The sequence below is a fragment of the Triticum aestivum genome, chromosome 2A (assembly GCF_018294505.1).
Source record: "Triticum aestivum cultivar Chinese Spring chromosome 2A, IWGSC CS RefSeq v2.1, whole genome shotgun sequence".
Taxonomy (NCBI): Eukaryota; Viridiplantae; Streptophyta; class Magnoliopsida; order Poales; family Poaceae; genus Triticum; species Triticum aestivum.
In genome coordinates this window covers 46,827,673-46,846,740 of record NC_057797.1, presented here as the reverse complement: position 1 = coordinate 46,846,740, position 19,068 = coordinate 46,827,673, and the positions used below count along the sequence as shown (strand labels likewise).

The 19,068-nt window shown below is 47.6% G+C and overlaps 2 protein-coding genes and 1 non-coding gene across 4 annotated transcripts; 2 read left to right on the top strand and 1 right to left on the bottom strand.

The window, feature by feature from the left end:
- Positions 1-2,227: 2,227 nt before the first annotated feature.
- Positions 2,228-7,848, top strand: LOC123187363 (ubiquitin-activating enzyme E1 3-like). 2 transcript variants are annotated; one of them, XM_044599215.1, is made up of 7 exons: positions 2,228-2,384; positions 2,510-2,775; positions 3,814-4,031; positions 4,195-4,989; positions 5,070-5,938; positions 6,420-6,852; positions 6,982-7,848. In XM_044599215.1, exons 2-7 carry the CDS (start codon positions 2,523-2,525, stop codon positions 7,576-7,578), a joined length of 3,165 nt encoding a protein of 1,054 aa, XP_044455150.1. In that variant the 5' UTR covers positions 2,228-2,384; positions 2,510-2,522; the 3' UTR covers positions 7,579-7,848. The 2 variants fall into 2 exon arrangements, with proteins under 2 accessions (XP_044455150.1, XP_044455149.1); XM_044599214.1 differs by lacking the exon at positions 2,228-2,384 and having other exon boundaries at positions 2,481-2,775.
- A 1,400-nt stretch (positions 7,849-9,248) lies between these two features.
- Positions 9,249-12,263, top strand: LOC123187364 (protein MALE DISCOVERER 2-like). The gene is made up of 6 exons (NM_001428601.1): positions 9,249-9,598; positions 9,707-9,776; positions 10,390-10,799; positions 10,888-11,078; positions 11,155-11,287; positions 11,405-12,263. The coding sequence occupies exons 1-6, from the start codon at positions 9,475-9,477 to the stop codon at positions 11,986-11,988; spliced, it is 1,512 nt and encodes a 503-aa protein (NP_001415530.1). The 5' UTR covers positions 9,249-9,474; the 3' UTR covers positions 11,989-12,263.
- A 1,430-nt stretch (positions 12,264-13,693) lies between these two features.
- On the bottom strand, positions 13,694-13,812 carry LOC123038370 (U5 spliceosomal RNA). The gene has a single exon (XR_006417824.1). It is a non-coding gene; the product is annotated as a U5 spliceosomal RNA (small nuclear RNA).
- Between the last annotated feature and the right edge of the window lie 5,256 nt (positions 13,813-19,068).

Below are 19,068 nucleotides of genomic sequence, written 5' to 3'. Positions count from 1 at the left end.
TGCATGGCAAACATCTTTTAGGACGAGGTGAATATTTTCTTTCAAAGTACATGATGAAGACTTTATAAATATGCGATGATTTCTTTAAAATACAGTGAACATTTTATAAGTTGCATTGCGGAAAAAAATCAAAAAAAAATCAAATTTGTATGACATGCAACTGGGTCGGGTGAGTTGTGTGTCGGTGGTGGATATGCAACTGGGTCAGGAATAGTTGTGTATCGAGGGTGCACATGCAACTGGGTTGGTTGAGTTTCGAGTCAAGGGTGACAACTCGGTCAAGACAAGTTGTGTCTCGAGGATGAAGTTGCAACTGACACAAAAATGGGTAGGGCCCCTATATGTGTACCAAGGGTGAAGTTACGATTGTGACAAAATTGGTCGGCCCCCTAGTTGCGTATTGAGGATGTAATGGCAACTGGAAGAAAAAGGCGGGCCCCCAATTGCTTCTAGAGGTGTAGTTGGACTTGCAACTAGGACAAATTTGGGTTGGGCCCAATTGCGTGTCGAGGATGGACTTGCAACTGGGACAAGAAAAAAGACGACCCCCACCAATTTCATGTCAGGAGTGGAGTTGTAACTCGTACAAAAATGATTGGCCTCCCATGACGGTGTCAAACATCGGAGGTGGCTCACCGAGGGGAGCCCAACAGAAGACCCGCCAGAGGGCCCACGAGGCCCAACGACTGAAGGGAGACCAAATGGGAAGATAAGCACCTGGCGATCATCTTGACTCCCAAGTTGGTGGTGGCGGCACCTGGATCGCATCTTTTTCTGTAAAATCCTAGCCTCCGACGTGTATATAATGGGAGGCTAATCTTAGATAGACCAACTCTTGGTAGCCATCTCATCCACACCATTGTAACCCCAGCATGAGATATCCCTCCCCCATGAATAAGAAACACGAGTAGGATGTAGGGGATTACTCTCCGAAGGCTTGAACCTGGGTAAATTCTCGTGTGACCTTCGAACTGAGACTTCAGCTATGCAAGACCCCTACCGAGGGATCTGACCTTTTCTACACCGTCACCTAAGTAATGTGTCGAGGGTGGACTTGTGTAATTCAGACAAAAAGGGGCAGGGCCTAATTGTGTAGTCAGGGTGGACTTGTGACTGGGAAAAAAAGCGAGGGCCCCAGTTGCATGTCGGTGGCGGAGATGTAACTTGGGACAAAATTGGTTGGATCCCCAATTGTGTATAGAGAGTGGACTTGCAACTCAGAAAGAAAAGAAAAAACGCAGCCCCCAATTGCACGTCGGGGTGTAGTTTGACTTGCAACTAGGACGAAAAATGGGTTCGGCCCAACTTATGTGTCGAGGGTGGAGTTGCGACTGAGACAAGAAAAAAATAGATGAGACCCCCAATTGCATGTCGAGGATGGAGTTGCAATTGAGACAAAAATGGTTGGTCCTCCAGCTGCGTGACGAGGATGTACTTACAAATGCGACAAAAAACAAAAATGGTTGGTCCTCCAGCTGCGTGACGAGGATGTACTTACAAATGCGACAAAAAATTGGCCATGCTTGGTTGCGTATTGATGTTGGTGTGCTCTGGCAAACTCTAAGTTTGCCTCCGTGCTAGCCACCTTTGTCCAGCCATGTCAACCTCTCTCTTTTGCTTGCGGTGTCATGTAACGTATTTTCTTATGACATAACCGGTGCTGCATCTCTTAACCACCTGTGCTTACGTGATTGCTCCTTGTATTGTCACATTGATCCTTTTGTATGTGTGTGTTTCACTGTGACCCTATATGATTTTCAGTCCGGTTTTCTTCGTTCCCCCAAAAAATAAAAATAGAAAAACTCTTATCCTACATCTCCAACACAACAAGATCAACTGGAAGTGCCAAGTTACCAACTATCGCAGGGATATCAACCAATCAATGGTTTTCAATCCGGTCTCCCACATAAGCCAGATCAATCTCTATTGGAACCGAGGTCAACATACCGGCGGGGGTTCCTCCCCCCGGTGACCGATTCATCAAAAACAAAAATTGTTCATCGAGTTTGTATTTTGAAATCTTGTACAACCACAACACGGTTGGCAGACAGTAGCACATCGGAGAGTGCCAGCGCTAGCCGGGTTTCGAAATGGGCAAGCACTGAACCCCCGCTTTCAAACCCACCCTAAAATTCGCGAGCAGCCAATCCGGCCTCCCCGCATATAAACCCTCCCCGTCATCCTCCCCACCAGTCCAAACGCGCTGCCAGCACCAGCGCCGCCTCCCCCTTCCCCATCCCCCTCCCTCCCCCCGCCGCCCGCCCCACGAATCAGTACCCCCTCCCGAAGCTCCCACGCCGCCCCGCGCCGAAACCTAGCCGCCACGCGTCGCGCCTCCTCCGATCCCTTCCCTCCCCCGCGCCGGCGAGGCCGCCGCCCCACAGGTACGTTCCTTCCGCTCCACTCCATCACTTCCCGATTGGTAGTATATAGCGCTCGCCTCGCGCGGGGATGGGGTGCTGTCTGTTCCGGATTCGACCATGGGGTGCTTACGGCGGCTGCTGCGCAGGGGCCTGCGCGCCATGCTCCCGTCCAAGAGGCCGTCCGACGCCGCGGCGGGGGACGAAAACGGCCGCGGAGGGGACGCCAAGAGGCCCAGGCTCGGGGAGACGGAGGGCGCGGGCGGCGGCGGGGGCAGTAACGGCGCCGCGCCGCAGGAGATCGACGAGGACCTCCACAGCAGGCAGCTCGCCGTGTACGGGAGGGAGACCATGCGCCGCCTCTTCGCCTCTGACGTCCTCGTCTCCGGGCTCAACGGGCTTGGCGCCGAAATTGGTTACGTCTGCTAATCCCTTCTCCGCCTGCCATTTTTTGTTTATTAGTTCGTTGCAATGACATGTCGTGCATACACTGAATTGTGCTGGGAAATTCTGCACCAATGTTCGTTCCGTGTAGAGATTGACTGGTCTATGCTATGGGGTCTGTTTTTGCCTGCTATGTAGTGCTGCTATTGCGCAAACTCTGGCTGATACTGATCTGGAATTGTTTAGTTTGTTGCAATGACATACTGCATATACTGAATTGCAATGACATACCGCATATATTGATCTGGTTGATACTTATCGTATAAATATTTAGTTTGTTGCAATGGCATACTGCATATTCTGAATTGCCCTGGGAAATTCTGTATCAATGTCCATTCCATGTAGAGATTGACTGGTCTATGGGGTCTGTTTTTGTCTGCTATGTAGTGCTGATATTGCCTGAACTCTGGTAGATACTGGTCTGGATTCGCTGGACGTTTTTAAACGCTTGTGTTGGGGATGGGATGCTCTGACAGCTAGACTGCGAACTTCTAGATGCTTGTTTCAGTACCAATGGGAATGGAACCTGGGGATGGGGTATGAGTGCTTGTGCTATTTCTGTCTATATAAATTTCATATGTTTATACAAAAGGCTTACCACGTTACCGTATTCTAGATGCAGAATTGTACTGGAAAATTCTACACCAATGTTCCATGTATATGTAGATTAATTGGTCTACGTGTTTGTTTTTGTTTGTTGTAGAGGTGATATTGCCCAAATATGGTAGAGATACTGATCTGAAATTGCTGAAAGTTTTTAACCCACCGTGTTGGGCATGTAATGGTCCATAACAGCTAAACTGGGTATTGCTGGATGCTCCTTTGATTTATTGATTAGCAATGCGAATGAAACTTGGGGATGGGTGCAGTACTTGTGCTGTTTGTGGCTAGCCAATTCTTTTTAAATGTTTATACTAGTTAAAAGTCTTAGCAGGTTCTGCAACTATACGCCACATTTCTTATGTGTTATGCCTGTTGTATTAAACATACATGCTGACCTTTTTTGCAGCAAAGAATCTTGCCCTTGCTGGAGTCAAGTCTGTCACTATACATGATGTAAAAACTGTGGAGATGTGGGACTTGTCTGGCAATTTCTTTTTATCTGAGGATGACATTGGGAAGAACAGGGCTGCTGCTTGTGTAGCAAAGCTGCAGGAGCTGAACAATGCTGTTCTTATATCAGCTCTGACAGAAGAACTAACGACGGAGCACCTGTCTAAGTTCCAGGTTTGTCTCTAGTCCTTGCTGTCAAAATCCATTGTTTTCCACTTGCAAACTTTTTGTTGCTGACCCCTGACCTTATTTGTAGCCTGCTGCATACACCACTTCAGATTTCACATACACTTCGCTTTGATATGACTGTCTAACTTGTAGCTTATTTTCATGGCAGGCTGTTGTTTTCACTGATATAGATTTAGACAAGGCTTATGAATTTGATGATTATTGTCACAACCACCAGCCTCCTATTTCCTTTATCAAATCTGAAGTCTGTGGCCTTTTTGGTAGTGTCTTTTGTGACTTTGGACCAAAGTTTACTGTTCTTGATGTTGATGGTGAAGATCCGCATACTGGTATAATTGCATCGATCAGCAATGATAATCCTGCCCTGATATCCTGTGTTGATGATGAACGGCTTGAATTCCAAGATGGTGATCTTGTTGTTTTCTCTGAGGTCCATGGTATGACAGAACTGAATGATGGAAAACCAAGGAAGGTTAAAAATGCAAGACCGTTTTCATTTAGCATCGAGGAGGACACAAGTAACTTTGGCATTTATGTAAAAGGTGGAATTGTCACACAAGTGAAGGAACCAAAGGTGCTATGCTTCAAGGCACTAAGAGATGCCATGACAGATCCTGGAGAAGTTCTTCTGAGTGACTTCTCAAAGTTTGAGCGCCCCCCTGTGCTTCATCTGGCATTTCAAGCTCTGGACAAATTTAAGAAAGACCATGGACGCTGCCCTGCTGCTGGTTGTGAGGAGGATGCTCAAAGTTTTCTGAAGATTGCTGCTGCTATTAATGAAGCCTCAGCTGATCGCAAGCTGGACACTATTGATGAGAAACTATTCCGACAGTTTGCAAGTGGTTCTCGAGCTGTATTGAACCCTATGGCTGCGATGTTTGGTGGTATTGTTGGTCAAGAAGTTGTGAAGGCTTGTTCAGGGAAGTTCCATCCTCTCAACCAGGTTTGTTCTCTGATCCACCTGTCTTCTTTGTTCTTATGGTCACACATTATCCTTTTCTGATTAAGCTCCAACTTATGCAGTTCTTCTACTTTGACTCTGTTGAATCCCTGCCAACATATCCGTTGGAACCCCAAGACTTGAAGCCATCAAACAACCGCTATGATGCTCAGGTCTCTGTATTTGGTTCCAAGCTTCAGAAGAAAATGGAGGAGGCTAATACTTTTGTTGTAGGGTCTGGTGCTCTTGGATGTGAATTCCTGAAAAACCTTGCGTTAATGGGGGTGTCTTGTAGCAGCAAGGGAAAGTTAACCATAACAGATGATGATATCATTGAGAAAAGTAATTTAAGCCGTCAATTCTTGTTCCGTGACTGGAATATTGGACAGGCAAAGTCTACTGTGGCTGCTACAGCCGCTAGTGCTATCAACCCCAGCCTTCACATTGATGCTCTCCAGAACCGTGCCTGTCCAGATACCGAGAATGTCTTCCATGACACATTCTGGGAGGGCCTAGATGTTGTCATCAATGCACTTGATAATGTCAATGCCAGGATGTATATGGACATGAGGTGCCTGTACTTCCAGAAGCCACTACTGGAGTCAGGTACATTGGGCGCAAAGTGCAATACTCAAATGGTGATTCCTCACCTTACTGAAAATTACGGGGCTTCAAGAGATCCTCCTGAGAAGCAGGCGCCTATGTGCACAGTCCATTCTTTTCCACACAACATTGATCACTGCTTGACATGGGCTCGTTCAGAGTTTGAGGGTTTGCTCGAGAAAACGCCAAATGAAGTGAACTCTTTTCTGTCTAACCCTGCTCAATATGCTGCTGCAATGAGGAAGGCAGGTGATGCTCAAGCAAGAGAATTGCTTGAACGTGTCTCTGAGTGTCTTAACAAGGACCGGTGCAGTACATTTGATGATTGCATAAGCTGGGCCCGACTGAAGTACGTTCTCTTTTCTGCCTTTGTTTGTTACGTTCTCCTTTGCATGAATATTGTTACATTTTTGCTAGGTTCTCAACTGGATTTTAAGCTGCTGACTTGGTTGTCTAGATAATTTATAACAAAAACATCACATTCTCCTTTACATGAATTTTGTTACATTTTTGCTAGGCTCTCAACTAGATTTTAAGCTGCTAACTTAGTTGTCTAGATAATTCATCACAAAAAAATATTAGCTCGGTCTACCAGGCATGGATGATGTGATTCAGCCGTTTTCACTTTTATTTGAACATTCAATTGTGTGATCTGTATAGACTAGTACTGTTGAGAACTTGAGATTATATCACCTTGCGTTCACAAGGCATTGGCATGAAGTACCGTACTTCTTCTATAACTTCTCTTTTCCTTAGAGGTGTGTGTAGCTCATTTTTGTGCTTCACGTTTTGGCTCAAGTTAAAATCTCTCTCCTTTCGTTTTTTGCCAGATTTGAGGATTATTTCTCAAACCGCGTGAAGCAGCTCACATTCACTTTTCCTGAAGATGCTGCCACTAGTATGGGTGCTCCTTTCTGGTCTGCCCCCAAGCGCTTCCCCCGTGCACTGCAGTTTTCAGCTGCTGATCAATCTCACCTTAACTTCATCATGTCTGCTTCGATATTGAGAGCGGAGTCATTTGGGGTTGCTATACCTGAATGGGCAAAGGATACTAGTAAGCTGGCTGATGTAGTAAACAAAATTGCAGTTCCTACGTTTGAGCCAAAGCAAGGGGTTAATATTGTGACAGATGAGAAGGCATCGAATCTTTCCAGCACCTCAGTTGATGATGTCGCCGTTATTGAAGATCTTCTGGCTAAGTTGCAAGAATATGCCAAGATGCTACCTCCAGGATTCCAAATGAAACCTATCCAATTTGAGAAGGTATTTATTCCCAAATCTTTGCATCAGCAAGTCTTAGGTTCAAAAGTTTTGTTCACAAGTGCTTACATCCACATCACAACCCTTCTGTACTCTTCAGCATGTAACAATGCCTTGAGTTTGCTTGTACAGGATGATGACACCAACTTCCACATGGATTTAATATCCGGATTAGCAAACATGCGTGCAAGGAACTACAGCATCCCAGAGGTGGACAAGCTGAAGGCCAAGTTCATCGCAGGCAGGATCATCCCGGCCATTGCAACCTCAACCGCCATGGCCACAGGACTCGTGTGCCTCGAGCTGTACAAGGTCATCACCGGCGAGCACCCCGTCGAGGACTACCGCAACACATTCGCGAACCTCGCCCTCCCACTCTTCTCGATGGCCGAGCCGGTCCCGCCCAAGGTCATGAAGCACAAGGAGACGAGCTGGACCGTGTGGGACCGGTGGTCCGTCCAGGGCAACCTCACCCTCGCCGAGCTCCTGCAGTGGTTCGCCGACAAGGGCCTCACCGCCTACAGCATCTCGTGCGGCACCTCCCTGCTGTACAACAACATGTTTGCGAGGCACAAGGACCGGCTGACCAAGAAGGTGGTCGACATCGCCAGGGAGGTGGCCAAGGTGGACGTCCCCGAGTACCGGAGGCACCTGGACATCGGCGTGGCCTGCGAGGACGAGGACGAGAACGACGTCGACATCCCCCTCGTGTCGGTTTACTTCCGCTAGTCTGGGTCTCGAGATAAGAAGCCTTGCCGCATCTCCAGAACTCTGTTGTCTCGCGAAAGCCACTGATGTAGTAGTAGTTTAGCCGCCGCTCTCGCGCTGATAGCTCTATCATGGTCACCTAAGATGTTCTCTCTTTGTGGTATACTGGTCCTACAGTTATCTGCTGGTTGGTCGCAGTCAAATAGTTGGAGTTGGAGGAATGAACAGCAGACACATCGGTTACGGTTAATTGACAGGTTACCAACATTTGGTAGTGCCATCTTTTCCCTTTATGCGCGCATTGTCATCTTTCATCTCCAGTCTTCTCTCTGAATCTGTGACGTTTTTCCCCCTAGATTCTTAGTCAGGCTCAAAGAGGTGAGGTTTTGGCATTTCTATTCCTAAGCCAGGCACTCCAGGCAGAATAGGGTGCCGGATCTGGAGCGCAGTTTAGCTCCTAAAATAATGCGTCACCTGATATTATATTTTTGTTGCTCTCTTTCTTCGTAGCTCAAAGATCGTGTCGACACCGAAACGAGGCAAGATCAAGTATTTTATCCCGCGTCGTCAGACTCTCTAGTAGTACTTAAGTTAATCCACTCGTTAACGGTCGACGGCGAGGTGGAATGGGTCACGGATAACCGCCACTTGATTGTAGAGTAATTCGGGGGGCACTTGATGAGGAGAGCCAAGGAGGATCACGTCCAAATCAGTGATCAATGCGGCATGTGAGTCTTGGTGATACTTTATTTGCGATTAAAGAAAAATACTGTTGCTGCTGGTCACGGTCAACTGCTCTGCTTCTGGGCCACCTCCCGTCCATGTAAACCAAATTATTATTACGAGGTATAAGTTGCACCACAAGTAAACAATCCGTCGTGCTTGGTCTCCCGGTCCATGTCCGTAAGCACGCACGCACGAGTTGAATTTCCACGTTATTTTCAAGGAGGTGGCTGGGTCTCATCCATTCCCTTCGTTCACACAAATATAAGGTGTTTGGATGTTTCGATATAAGTGTAGTACATACGGAGTGAAATGGGTGAACAAACATACTAAAACGTGTCTACCATCCGGTTCACGGAAAAGATGGAACATCTTATATTCATGAACGGAGGGAGTAGATGAGAATCACCTTCACACCATTTGATTTTATGCAATGATTTGTGCGGAATTTGTTTCTTCATTTCTTTCCAATTGATCGATCAAATGATGCAGCAGTTAGATGAGGCTTTGTTAGTCCTACATACGAGAATTAGCAAATCCGAATTGTCAAACATGGACAAAAACTCTCCATGGCGCACAGTCTACCCTGCTAATTGGCAGGACGTCGGCGCAAACTCAGCTCAAGACTTTTAAACACTTTGCGAACCCGTGATTTGCAAATCTTCTTCTTTTTCCTCTCTTTTGGCCTGCTTTAAATGATTCCCTTTTCATTCCCTTTGCTTCAGCCGGAAGAGAAAACGAACCTATAAACAAAATAAACAGAAAAGGAAAGCATTTAAAACAGGCCAAAAAAACAGCAAAATACGAGAAAAAAATAGCGTTACCACGTCAAGCCTTTTGCCAAGCTTTAATGATATACCATAAGAAAATAAACAGAAAAGGAAAGCATTTATTTATTTTTAAGGAAAATAAATGACGATTGTCGCCGCGCTGGCCGGTCTCTTTCGCCCGCCTTTCTCCCGCCTCCCCTTGGCCGCGTCCAACCTCTTTCCTCCACCGCTCACGCGCTTCCCTTCCCAGATCCCCCCACCCTCTCCCCTCCCTCGCCACCGAACCACCATACACCGAGCAGCCTCAGCTTCATTCTCCTCTCTTCCCATTCGGTCCCCGCGACTCGCTCCAGCCACATGCCACTGCCCCGTGATCCTCTTGCCGCCGCTGCCATTCCATTCCTCCCCACGACCTGCCGTGCTGATGATGGACGACCCGCCGCCCTCCTCGCTCCACCGGCTTCCCGTGCCGCCGCCGCCGCCGCTGCTGCTTCTGCTTCTGTTGATGCTGGTCTCCGTCTCCTGCCCGCTCGCCCGCGCCGCCGCAGGTCCGTCTTCTTCTTCTTGGGTTTTCGCTCGCTTGCTTGCTTGTCTCTTTCTTGGACTACTTCCGGTGATCCAGGCGAGCTGATTCTGGGCGCTCTTGGTTTCTGCAGCGGCTGGAGGAGGACTTGGTGGTGCTCAGGAATGGGGCGCGAGCACGGACGCCGCTTCCGTTGAACTCAGGTGAGCCCGCGAATCCGCGGCGGCCTTGGTGATTTCAGTGCTATTAGTCATAGAGCTTCTTCATTTTTTTGCGAGATATTAGTCGTAGAGCTTGGGTTGGAATTTTCTGGGATTTTTTTGGGGGACGTATGTATGCAACTGTATAACTGTAAATTGGCTTGCCCTGGGTGTTCTTGGTTGGTGATTCGGCAATGATTTGAGGCGGCCTGGCTTATCGGCCGGTGGTTAGGTGGAGCCGGGTTATTATAGTTTCGGTACGGGAGGCTGAAAGGTGGCACAAATCTGGGGGGAGGGCATGTCTCTGCCTGATTGATCCAATCATTTTTCTTCTGGTATCAATCAATCGTGCCAGCATCTGAAAACGGATTAACAAATCTGAATTGGCACTATATATATTTTTTATAATGATTCCATACAGCTCGAGATAAGCATATGCTTACTGAATACCCTGTTCTTACATCTGGAGGTGTTGCCATGAGTGAAATTTATTTACTCCGTATTTATGATGATCAAGGTGTTTCTTGCTCAACTGCAGCTGTTTCTTACTCATATGAGATGCACCAAGTATACTAACCTTTTCTTTGTTTTGCCTCATGTGCCGTCGGAACATCAGAAATTCGCATCCAAGAAGACTGCTACAGATAACCTTCCCACCATCTCTCATGCCGCCGACTCGAGCTCCTGGCCACAAGAAGCGCGGGCGTCACCCAAGAGCACCCTCGCCCGCTCCATCGCCGTCGCCGTTCGCCGCTCCGCCGAAAGCCTCGCCATTGTTAGCCCCTCCACATGTGGTCAGGCCTCTGCCTTCCACCCCACAGCCAAGTCATGATCCTCAAGTTGCTGCCCCAGTCAACCCTTTGCATAGGCATTCCTGGAGAGCCTACGGTTTGGTCACGGCGGGTGGTGCAGCTCTCCTTGTCATGACAGCGGCGTTTGCTGTGTACTGCCGGGCGAAGAAAGTGGGTACTGTGAGGCCTTGGGTCACAGGGCTAAGCGGGCAACTGCAGCGAGCATTTGTGACAGGTAACCTTCTTTTTACTTGTGCATATTTGTATACAATATTTAGAGTACTTCGGTTGCACCTTAACACATGACCAATCATGTTTTCCAGGTGTGCCTTCACTGAAACGGTCAGAGCTGGAAGCAGCCTGTGAGGATTTCAGCAATATAATTGGTTCTACGGCTAACTGCATGTTGTATAAGGGAACATTGTCAAGCGGAGTCGAAATAGCGGTTGTGTCAAGTTTAATATCATCTAAGAATGATTGGTCAAAAGAATGTGAATCCCAGTACAGGAAAAAGGTAAGAGCTGCCACTGACCTCCTTATGCACTTTTTTTTTGCGTAATACACATTGACTGAAACGGCTGTGGTTTCAGATCTCGAGTTTATCCAAAGTGGGCCACAAGAATTTTATAAATCTGCTTGGCTACTGTGAAGAAGAAAATCCTTTCACCAGAGCTATGGTGTTTGAATATGCTCCAAATGGAACCCTTTTCGAGCATCTCCATGGTAAGTGTGTACATAATATATCATTTTAATTTTCTCTGTCAACAGAATGATTTCCTATAATGTCCAGACACGTCTCAACAATTTCAGTATTTCATAATGTTTTTGATTGTGTTGCAGTTAGAGAAGCTGAGAATCTGGACTGGATGGCACGACTTAGAATATCGATGGGGATAGCATATTGTCTCGAGCAAATGCACAAGCTCAATCCACCCGTCGTGCCAAGGAGCTTCAGCTCAACAACTATCCACCTCACCGATGATTTCGCCGCAAAGGTTTCAGATCTTGATTTCTGGAATGGCACCAAGGGATCCGATTCCGTCACCGAGGGCTGCACCATGTTGGACACGGAGAGCATCGTGCATCAGTATGGCATTATACTGCTGGAGATATTAACCGGGAGAGTACCCTTCCCTGAGCAAGACCTGCCACTTGAACAGTGGGCGTCCATCTATTTTGAAGGCAAGATGCCTCTTGCAGAGCTGATGTACTCGAGCCTGGGCTCCTTCCCTGAAGAAACCGCGCGCGCGTTGTGCGACGTCGCGAGGTCCTGCATCGACCCGGACCCGAGCAAGAGACCGCGGATGGCGCAGGTGGCGGCGCAGATGAAGGAGATCACAGCGGTGGGGCCTGAGGGCGCGACTCCGAAGGTGTCGCCGCTGTGGTGGGCTGAGCTTGAGATCATGTCTGCTGAAGCTACCTGAATGGTGAATCCCTTGGGCAGTCTATTTCCCCTGTTATGATCATGGATTCTTTGGTTTGCTTTGTTGTTCCTTGTACTGGAAAGTTGGCTGTGGCTTTGAGCTTGAACGTGTAGTAGTGGCATTGTAATGAGGTGTCCTGCCAGCAAATTTAGTGAGAGTAAACGGGGAGATGTGTGGTTTACGCCATGTTTACCTATGATTTGATCAGTTCTTAGGTACAAGATCAAATCCAGCTAGGCTTTGGCTGTGAAAGTTAAAATCGTCCAATAAATTAAAACCATCCCAAAAAAATCTCAGCGAAATAAGCAATTTCAGATTGGGCAGTGATAGGCGCTGGCAGTCCAGCCGAACGGTTAGGCCGGACTAGCCCCAGCCACCCGATCCCGCGACTGCGAGTCGTTCGATCCCAGCGTTGACTTCCCCTTTTCCTCTTCCTTTCCACAAAGCCCCATTGCCTGGACGTCCACCCAGCCGCCGGCCGTCACCCACTCACCTGGACCTCCTCTCTTTGCCGCCCTTGCGCTGCTGTAAGCGCCATCGGTCGCCGCCGTCTTCTCTCATGTTTCTCGCCGGGATCCATGCATGAAGCAAAAACTCCGCCCCCGTGGTATGCAGCTTCCCTCGCTGGTGATGGTTCGCGGCTCCGGCAACGCCAGTCGCCGGTTGCAGCTCCGCGTCATGCTCGCCGCCGTGCCGTGCTCGCCGCCGACACTCGCAACAAAAAAAAGTTGTGAAGAAAACATATCTGTGTCGCCGCACCCTGTTGAATCATTTTGAAAACTTGGTTCCAGCAAATTGAAACTATGGTTGTAGCAAAAAATCGCTGGTACAGAAAAAACTCTGATAGTAGCAAATGACATCTTCGGTAGTAGCAAAACTCTGAGATGGTTACAGCAAATTGAAGTGCTGGTTGTAGCATGGCGTGACAGCATTGTAGCAAAAAATTCCCGACGCTGACTATGGCAAAGCCGCAAAATGAGACACCTGTTGTAGCAAAAATCGACACCAGTTGTAGCAAATATCGCTGGATCATAGTGGCTACAAACTCCGGCGAACTCGGGTTGCAGCATTTGACGACACACGTTGCCGACTGTAGCTCCGTTGTGCACACGCTGTAGCATCTTTGCAAGCTTGTTGTAGCTTTGTGGCACATGGTTGTAGCATTCACGACAGCATCGTCGGCAGGTCTTTCGTGCAGCAACCTAATGGGGTCCGCCGGTTGGCCTCGCCGGAGAAGCCGCAGCGCTCGGCGGCAGCGCCTGAGGTCGCAGGGGGGGGGGGGTGAAAGGTGGAGGGAGGTTGAGTGGTAGAAGGAAAAAGAAGATAAGGGGTCCGCCGGTGATGGCCTCGCCGGAGAAGCCGCGGCGCTCGGCGGCAGCGCCCGAGGTCGCGGAGGGGGGTGGGGATGAAAGTTGGAGGGTGGAAGGAAGAAGAAGATAAGGCAAAAGAAAAAAAAACTGGGAGAAGGATGCGCGAGACAGGCTGGATTCATGTGGATCAAACACACGCGATGCGGCGTAAAACGTTTAACTTTCAGATTTATGTATCTTGAAATTTATTCAATCTTATAAAGCTGCTACTAGGCTTCACCCGGCTGATCTTAGAAAAAGGTTAGCCACCTAGACAGCCGTTGATTTGCGCCAACACAATCTGCAGTTTACGTCCAAACAAGAACCCCGAAATATTTTGAATTTGCATTGTGAGACCCTCCCCTTGTGGGGAAGGACCCTTTAAAAATTATCGTATGCTGCTCATTGTGACGCCCACACGGTATTCTTTAGTAAAAGGCGAAAGAATAGTTCGCTCTGTGGTCACCACGCAGCTGCGTGCCTTCCACCGCTGGCCCTGGCTGCCCTCTTATAAACCCCGCTCGCCACAGCTTCTCCCACGGCCAGCGATGTGGGACTAAACTCGAGCGCTACTACACAGACTCACTCCCCTCTGCTGTCAGCTGGGCTCGATCTCACTCTTCGGCCTGCCACCCCCATTCTATAAGGCCCAATGCGGAGGATGATATATAACTGGGCCAGATTCAAATACACGCATTTCTTTCGAGAACAATATTTTGTGCCCCATTACGCTAAAAAACAAAAATGTGGCACATACAGGACTTACTGACTTACTGTGAGTGCCCGTGCATGGAGATCGATTGGCTGGAGTTGTTCACGCCTCTATTAAAAAATAGAATTGAAAAACACCTTTTGAAAAAAAATATTTTCCATAAGCATGTACAGAGATGCTCGCCATGCACATGTAACTTTGACAAAGAAATGTAGTGATTTGCGGGCTACGCAAAAGAGAGGACAAATAGTGGTATAGATGCAGGAATCTGCTTATTTTTATGTAAGCACAATGAAAAAAAAACATGTTGTGCAATTTCACAGGTATGCAATGGCACGTGGAGCGCATATTGATGCATATGTGGATTTTTCTTAAGAAAACTAAACTTTGAAAGAAAAATATTCCTACTTTTTTTAAGCTCTTTACCCTCCGATATTTATTCAATAGGCAAAGGCGTACCTTCCCTGAAAAGAAAATAAATGCTCCTATTCGCTAGGGTTTCCCCACCTCCTGCCGGCGCTTGCGCCCTGTCTCGTCTCCTCTGGTCTTAGTGCCATGGAAGTGCGGTAGAACCTGACCCTTGCTGACCGGAGGGCTTATGCTTCGTTTATTTATTTATTTTTATGTTTGCAACAACAGAAATTACCTATAACAATAAAATTCAGGTACCTAGAGTGCCTGATGTATATGTGGATTTCTCTTCAATACGAATGTAAAACTTGAATCATATGTTTTCTGCCTGCAAAAAAGAAACATCTCACTTTTTATAATACGGAGTTACAAGGCGCCTGGATTCAAACCACTCGCTCCGGTAAGCTGCTATATACGTCCTGAAGACCTCCTGAACTGATAATAATAAGAGATAAACATGCAACATGATCATCCCGGACACGACTGAAACTGACGGTGATGCAGTCATCGCTGCAGTCAACAGTGGAAGAAACCCAGACATGTCCAGGCTCTGCTTCATCTACATGAAACTGAAGAGTTTATTTGTGTCTTTGCCTGTCGAGTGCTTGTGTAAGGTCAGGAGTGATTGTAACTCCTTTGCCTACTTGTTAGCTTTCTCTGCGCGTGTACATGGGATGGTTGGAGTCTGACTGAACTTCACTCCAGATCACATTGCTGAAGCTGCACACAACTTGATTGTAATGTGTCCCATTGTCAATAATAGTCTCCCTTAATCTAAAAAAGTATGATAAACTTGCATGTATGCTTGGTTTTCCCCCCATGTTACTAGAAAATGCTGGATTCCATCTACAAAAGAAGAGAAAATGGTCATGTTCCATCATCAAAAAAAGAAAAGAATATAGGCGTGTTCCATTGGGAAAAAATACAATGGAAATATATGTTCTGAACTGATAAGAGATCAACATGCATTAACAGACTTTTCTCTTTCGTGCTATTATCATACCACTTTTACATATTTTTAGCAATAATTTATGTTATTTTTATTTGGACTAACCTATTAATCCAATGCCAAAGGTAAATTCCTATTTTTTGGGGGGTTTTAGGTGAAACATTCATGCAGCCGGAATGACCTTTTTTGAGTGAAGCTGGGCCACCAACCAACTTGTTGTCCTCGTGGCCTATCCTTTTCGCTGGCCGAATCTACGCACACTCTGTTTGGCTGTACACTTGACCGCATGAGGGACTAGGCAAGCATGCATTGGCACCAGACTTTTAGTCCCACCCCGCTTGGGAGGGAAGGAGATGACCACCTTAGAGCATCTCCAACACGCGCCCAAGGCGGCGCGCACAAAAAACAGTTTTAGCGTATGTCCATCGCCTGGTTTGGCGCGGCGTGATGTGCCCGCTCCAGCAGCCGCGCTAAAATGCAGCGCGCGCGCGCCGTTCCAGCAGCGCGCACACAATTTTTTTTTTAATTTTTGAATGCATAGATAAAATAAAAACTAGATAGATTGCATAAATAAAAAATGATACAAAGGTATTTTACATCGGTGCAACTAGATAGATAGTTCAAAAGCATAGATAAACTACGGCGCAACTAGATAGAAACTACTCTAAGTCGCTATCATCATCACCATTATCATCCTCGGCGGTGTCGTCCGAGGTGTCTAGCCAGATGTCCAGCCACCGATCATCGTTCGGCGCGAAGAACGACTGCCCACCTGCTGCAACGATGTCGGACTGCGCATTCGCCAACGCCTTCCGCTGACGCCTTTCCAACCGCGTCTCGCGGCGCCTTGCCCAGTAAGCCTGCTCGTAGGCGACGTCCTCCGGGTGGCGCTGGCGCCACTCCGCCATGACCCGCTCGTCCTCCTGGGCGATGAGGAGGCGGCGTTGCCGCTCGGCGTGCTCCGCACGGTCTTCCGCCGTGTTCAGACGAGGCAGAGGGGCGAGGTTGAGCGCTTGCTGGAGCGTGTACACATCTTGAAAGTTCATCTGGCCGCGCGGCCGGCCTAGGCGCCACGCCGCCGCGTCGTATGCGCGGGCGGCCTCGCGCGCCGTCCCTTACGTGCCGAGGCCGAGCCGGAGTTCGCCGGAGCGTATCTCCGCGGTGTAGCAGCTGTTGGGGCACAGGCGGACGCCGCGGTAGCTGGACGCTCCTCGGCGGCGCGGCGGCATGGCGGCGCGTCGGTGGCGGGGCGCTGGAGCGGCGCGTGGCAGAGAGGGAGAGGAAGAGGGGAAGAGGAAGTGTGGAGAAGCACGTGGCGAAGCGGCGCGCCAAATCTTGCGCGCGAGCTGGCGCCTTTTCGCGCGCGCGCAAACGGTTCCGGCGCGCGCTTGTTTCCCGCGGCCGCTGGAGCGCGGCAAACCGCCCCGCGCGCGTTAAAAGCTGGGTTTACCGCGCGCACGCGTCGTTTGGGGCGTCTGTTGGAGATGCTCTTATAAGGCGAGTGCTTGCATTGCTTCAGAAATGCTAGAAGCACCCAGACATGTGTAGAGAGCATTGCATCATATATAAATAGCGCGTGCGCTCGCGTGTATTATTCGCGACTTAGACTTGGGAGAAGTCTTGTTATAAGTAATCATGTGTATTAAACTTAAACCCTAATTCATGCTTGAGAGATAGGTTAATCATAAGTGGGAGGCTTGTCCAAATAAGGCAACACCCAAGCACCGGTCTACCCATATATCAAATTATTAAAGTAACAAACACGAATCATATGAGCATGATTAAAACTAGTTTGACAGTAATTTTCATGTGTCCTCGGGAGCGCTTTGCTTTATATAAGAGTTCGTCCAGGCTTGTCCTTTGCTATAAAAAGGATTGGGCCACCTTGCTACACTTTAGTTACACTTGTTACTTGTTACCCGTTATGAATTATCTTATCACAAAACTATCTGTTACCGATAATTTCAGTGTTTGTAGAGAATACCTTACTGAAAATCGCTTGTCATTTCGTTCTGCTCCTCGTTGGGTTCGACACTCCTACTTATCAAAAGGACTACGATAGATCCCCTATACTTGTGGGTCATCACCTCCGCATGCGCAAGGGCTCCGCACCACCCGTGAGACGCGGGAGAGAGGAGGATCCCTGCCTCCGCCGTCGGCCCCCGGGCGCATCCCTGCGGCGTCCTCCGGTAGTGTCGGGGTGAGGGAAGGTGGATTCGGGAGGGGGCGGCTAGAGATGGGGAGCCGCCCGAGTTTCCTGAGCGGGGGCGACGCGGGGGTCGAGGTCGGGCGTCGGTCAGACCGCCCAGGGATAAATACATTAAATGATGAAAATGCTCCTCTGCTCCAAAGCTAAAATAGATTGCTCCCATCCATTTTTTACCCAAATTAGTGAACTATCCTATATATATGACAAATAAGTTGGATTCTCGCATACATATCACAAAAGGATGTGAATCCTTTCTAATCCCTAAGCAACAAGATTGGTAACTTAACAACAAATAGAGCTTCACCGTTTAAGCATAATACAAAATTTCATATTCTAGCGTTTTAAGATGCACATGAGAATAGAATGGACATAAACTAAAAGCGAAGAGCCTGCTCTCTAAACTCTACAAACAAAATTTTCATCAACTAGTCCTCATGACGGGTGCATTCAAACATAGATAATAAAAGACAAAGATTAGTAAATTAACCTTGGTAGCTGATGTCGCTTGAACTACGTCGGTATTTCTCCAAAGAGGAAGGGATCATGTAGCACATCAACGGTAGGTATTTCCCTCAGTGATGAGACCAAGGTTATCGGACTAGTAGGAGAACCAAGCAACATTATTAAACGATACCTGCACACAAAGAATAAATACTTGCAACCCAACGTGTTAAAGGGGTTGTCAATCCCTTTCGGGTAACGGTGCCAGAAATTGGTGCGTTGATGGGATAAAAATTATGATAGATTGAATAAATAGATCTTGAATAAACGCAAAATAAAATAAAGTGCAACAAAGTATTTTGGGATTTTTGGAATAATAGATCTAAAAACAAAAGCGAATAAAAATATATCTCAAAGCAAATATGATGGAGAATAGACCCGGGGGCGGTAGATTTCACTAGTGGCTTCTCTCAAGAAAAATAGCATACGACAGATAAACAAATTACTGTTGGGCAATTGATAGAACTTCAAATAATCATGATGATATCCAGGCAATGATCATTATATAGGCATCACGTCCAAGATTAGTAGACCGACTTCTTCCTGCATCTACTACTATTACTCCACACATCGACCACTATCCAGCATGCATCTAGTGTATTAAGTTCATGGAGAAACGGAGTAATGTAATAAGAACGATGACATGATATAGACAATATCTATTCATGTAGAAATAGACCCTATCTTGTTATCCTTAATGGCAACGATCAATACGTGTCTTGCTGCCCCTTCTGTCACTGGGAAAGAACATCGCAAGATCGGACCCATCACAAAGCACCTCTTCCCATGGCAAGAAAAATCGATCTAGTCGGCCTAACTAAACCAAAGATTCGAAGAAGAAATACGAGGCTATAAGTAATCATGCATATAAGAGATCAAAGAGACTCAGATAACTTTCATGGATAAAAAGATAGATCTGATCATGAACTCAAAGATCATCCGATCCCAA

Excerpts from the sequence above, each read along its gene's own strand:
- LOC123187364 (NM_001428601.1), top strand. The coding sequence starts at position 9,475 with ATGATGGACGACCCGCCGCCCTCCTCGCTCCACCGGCTTCCCGTGCCG. Across the intron at positions 10,800-10,887 it reads GCAGCGAGCATTTGTGACAG|GTGTGCCTTCACTGAAACGG; the intron begins GTAACCTTCTTT and ends CATGTTTTCCAG. Across the intron at positions 11,079-11,154 it reads AATCCCAGTACAGGAAAAAG|ATCTCGAGTTTATCCAAAGT; the intron begins GTAAGAGCTGCC and ends CTGTGGTTTCAG.
- LOC123187363 (XM_044599214.1), top strand. The coding sequence starts at position 2,481 with ATGGGGTGCTTACGGCGGCTGCTGCGCAGGGGCCTGCGCGCCATGCTC. Across the intron at positions 5,939-6,419 it reads ATAAGCTGGGCCCGACTGAA|ATTTGAGGATTATTTCTCAA; the intron begins GTACGTTCTCTT and ends GTTTTTTGCCAG. Across the intron at positions 6,853-6,981 it reads AACCTATCCAATTTGAGAAG|GATGATGACACCAACTTCCA; the intron begins GTATTTATTCCC and ends TTGCTTGTACAG.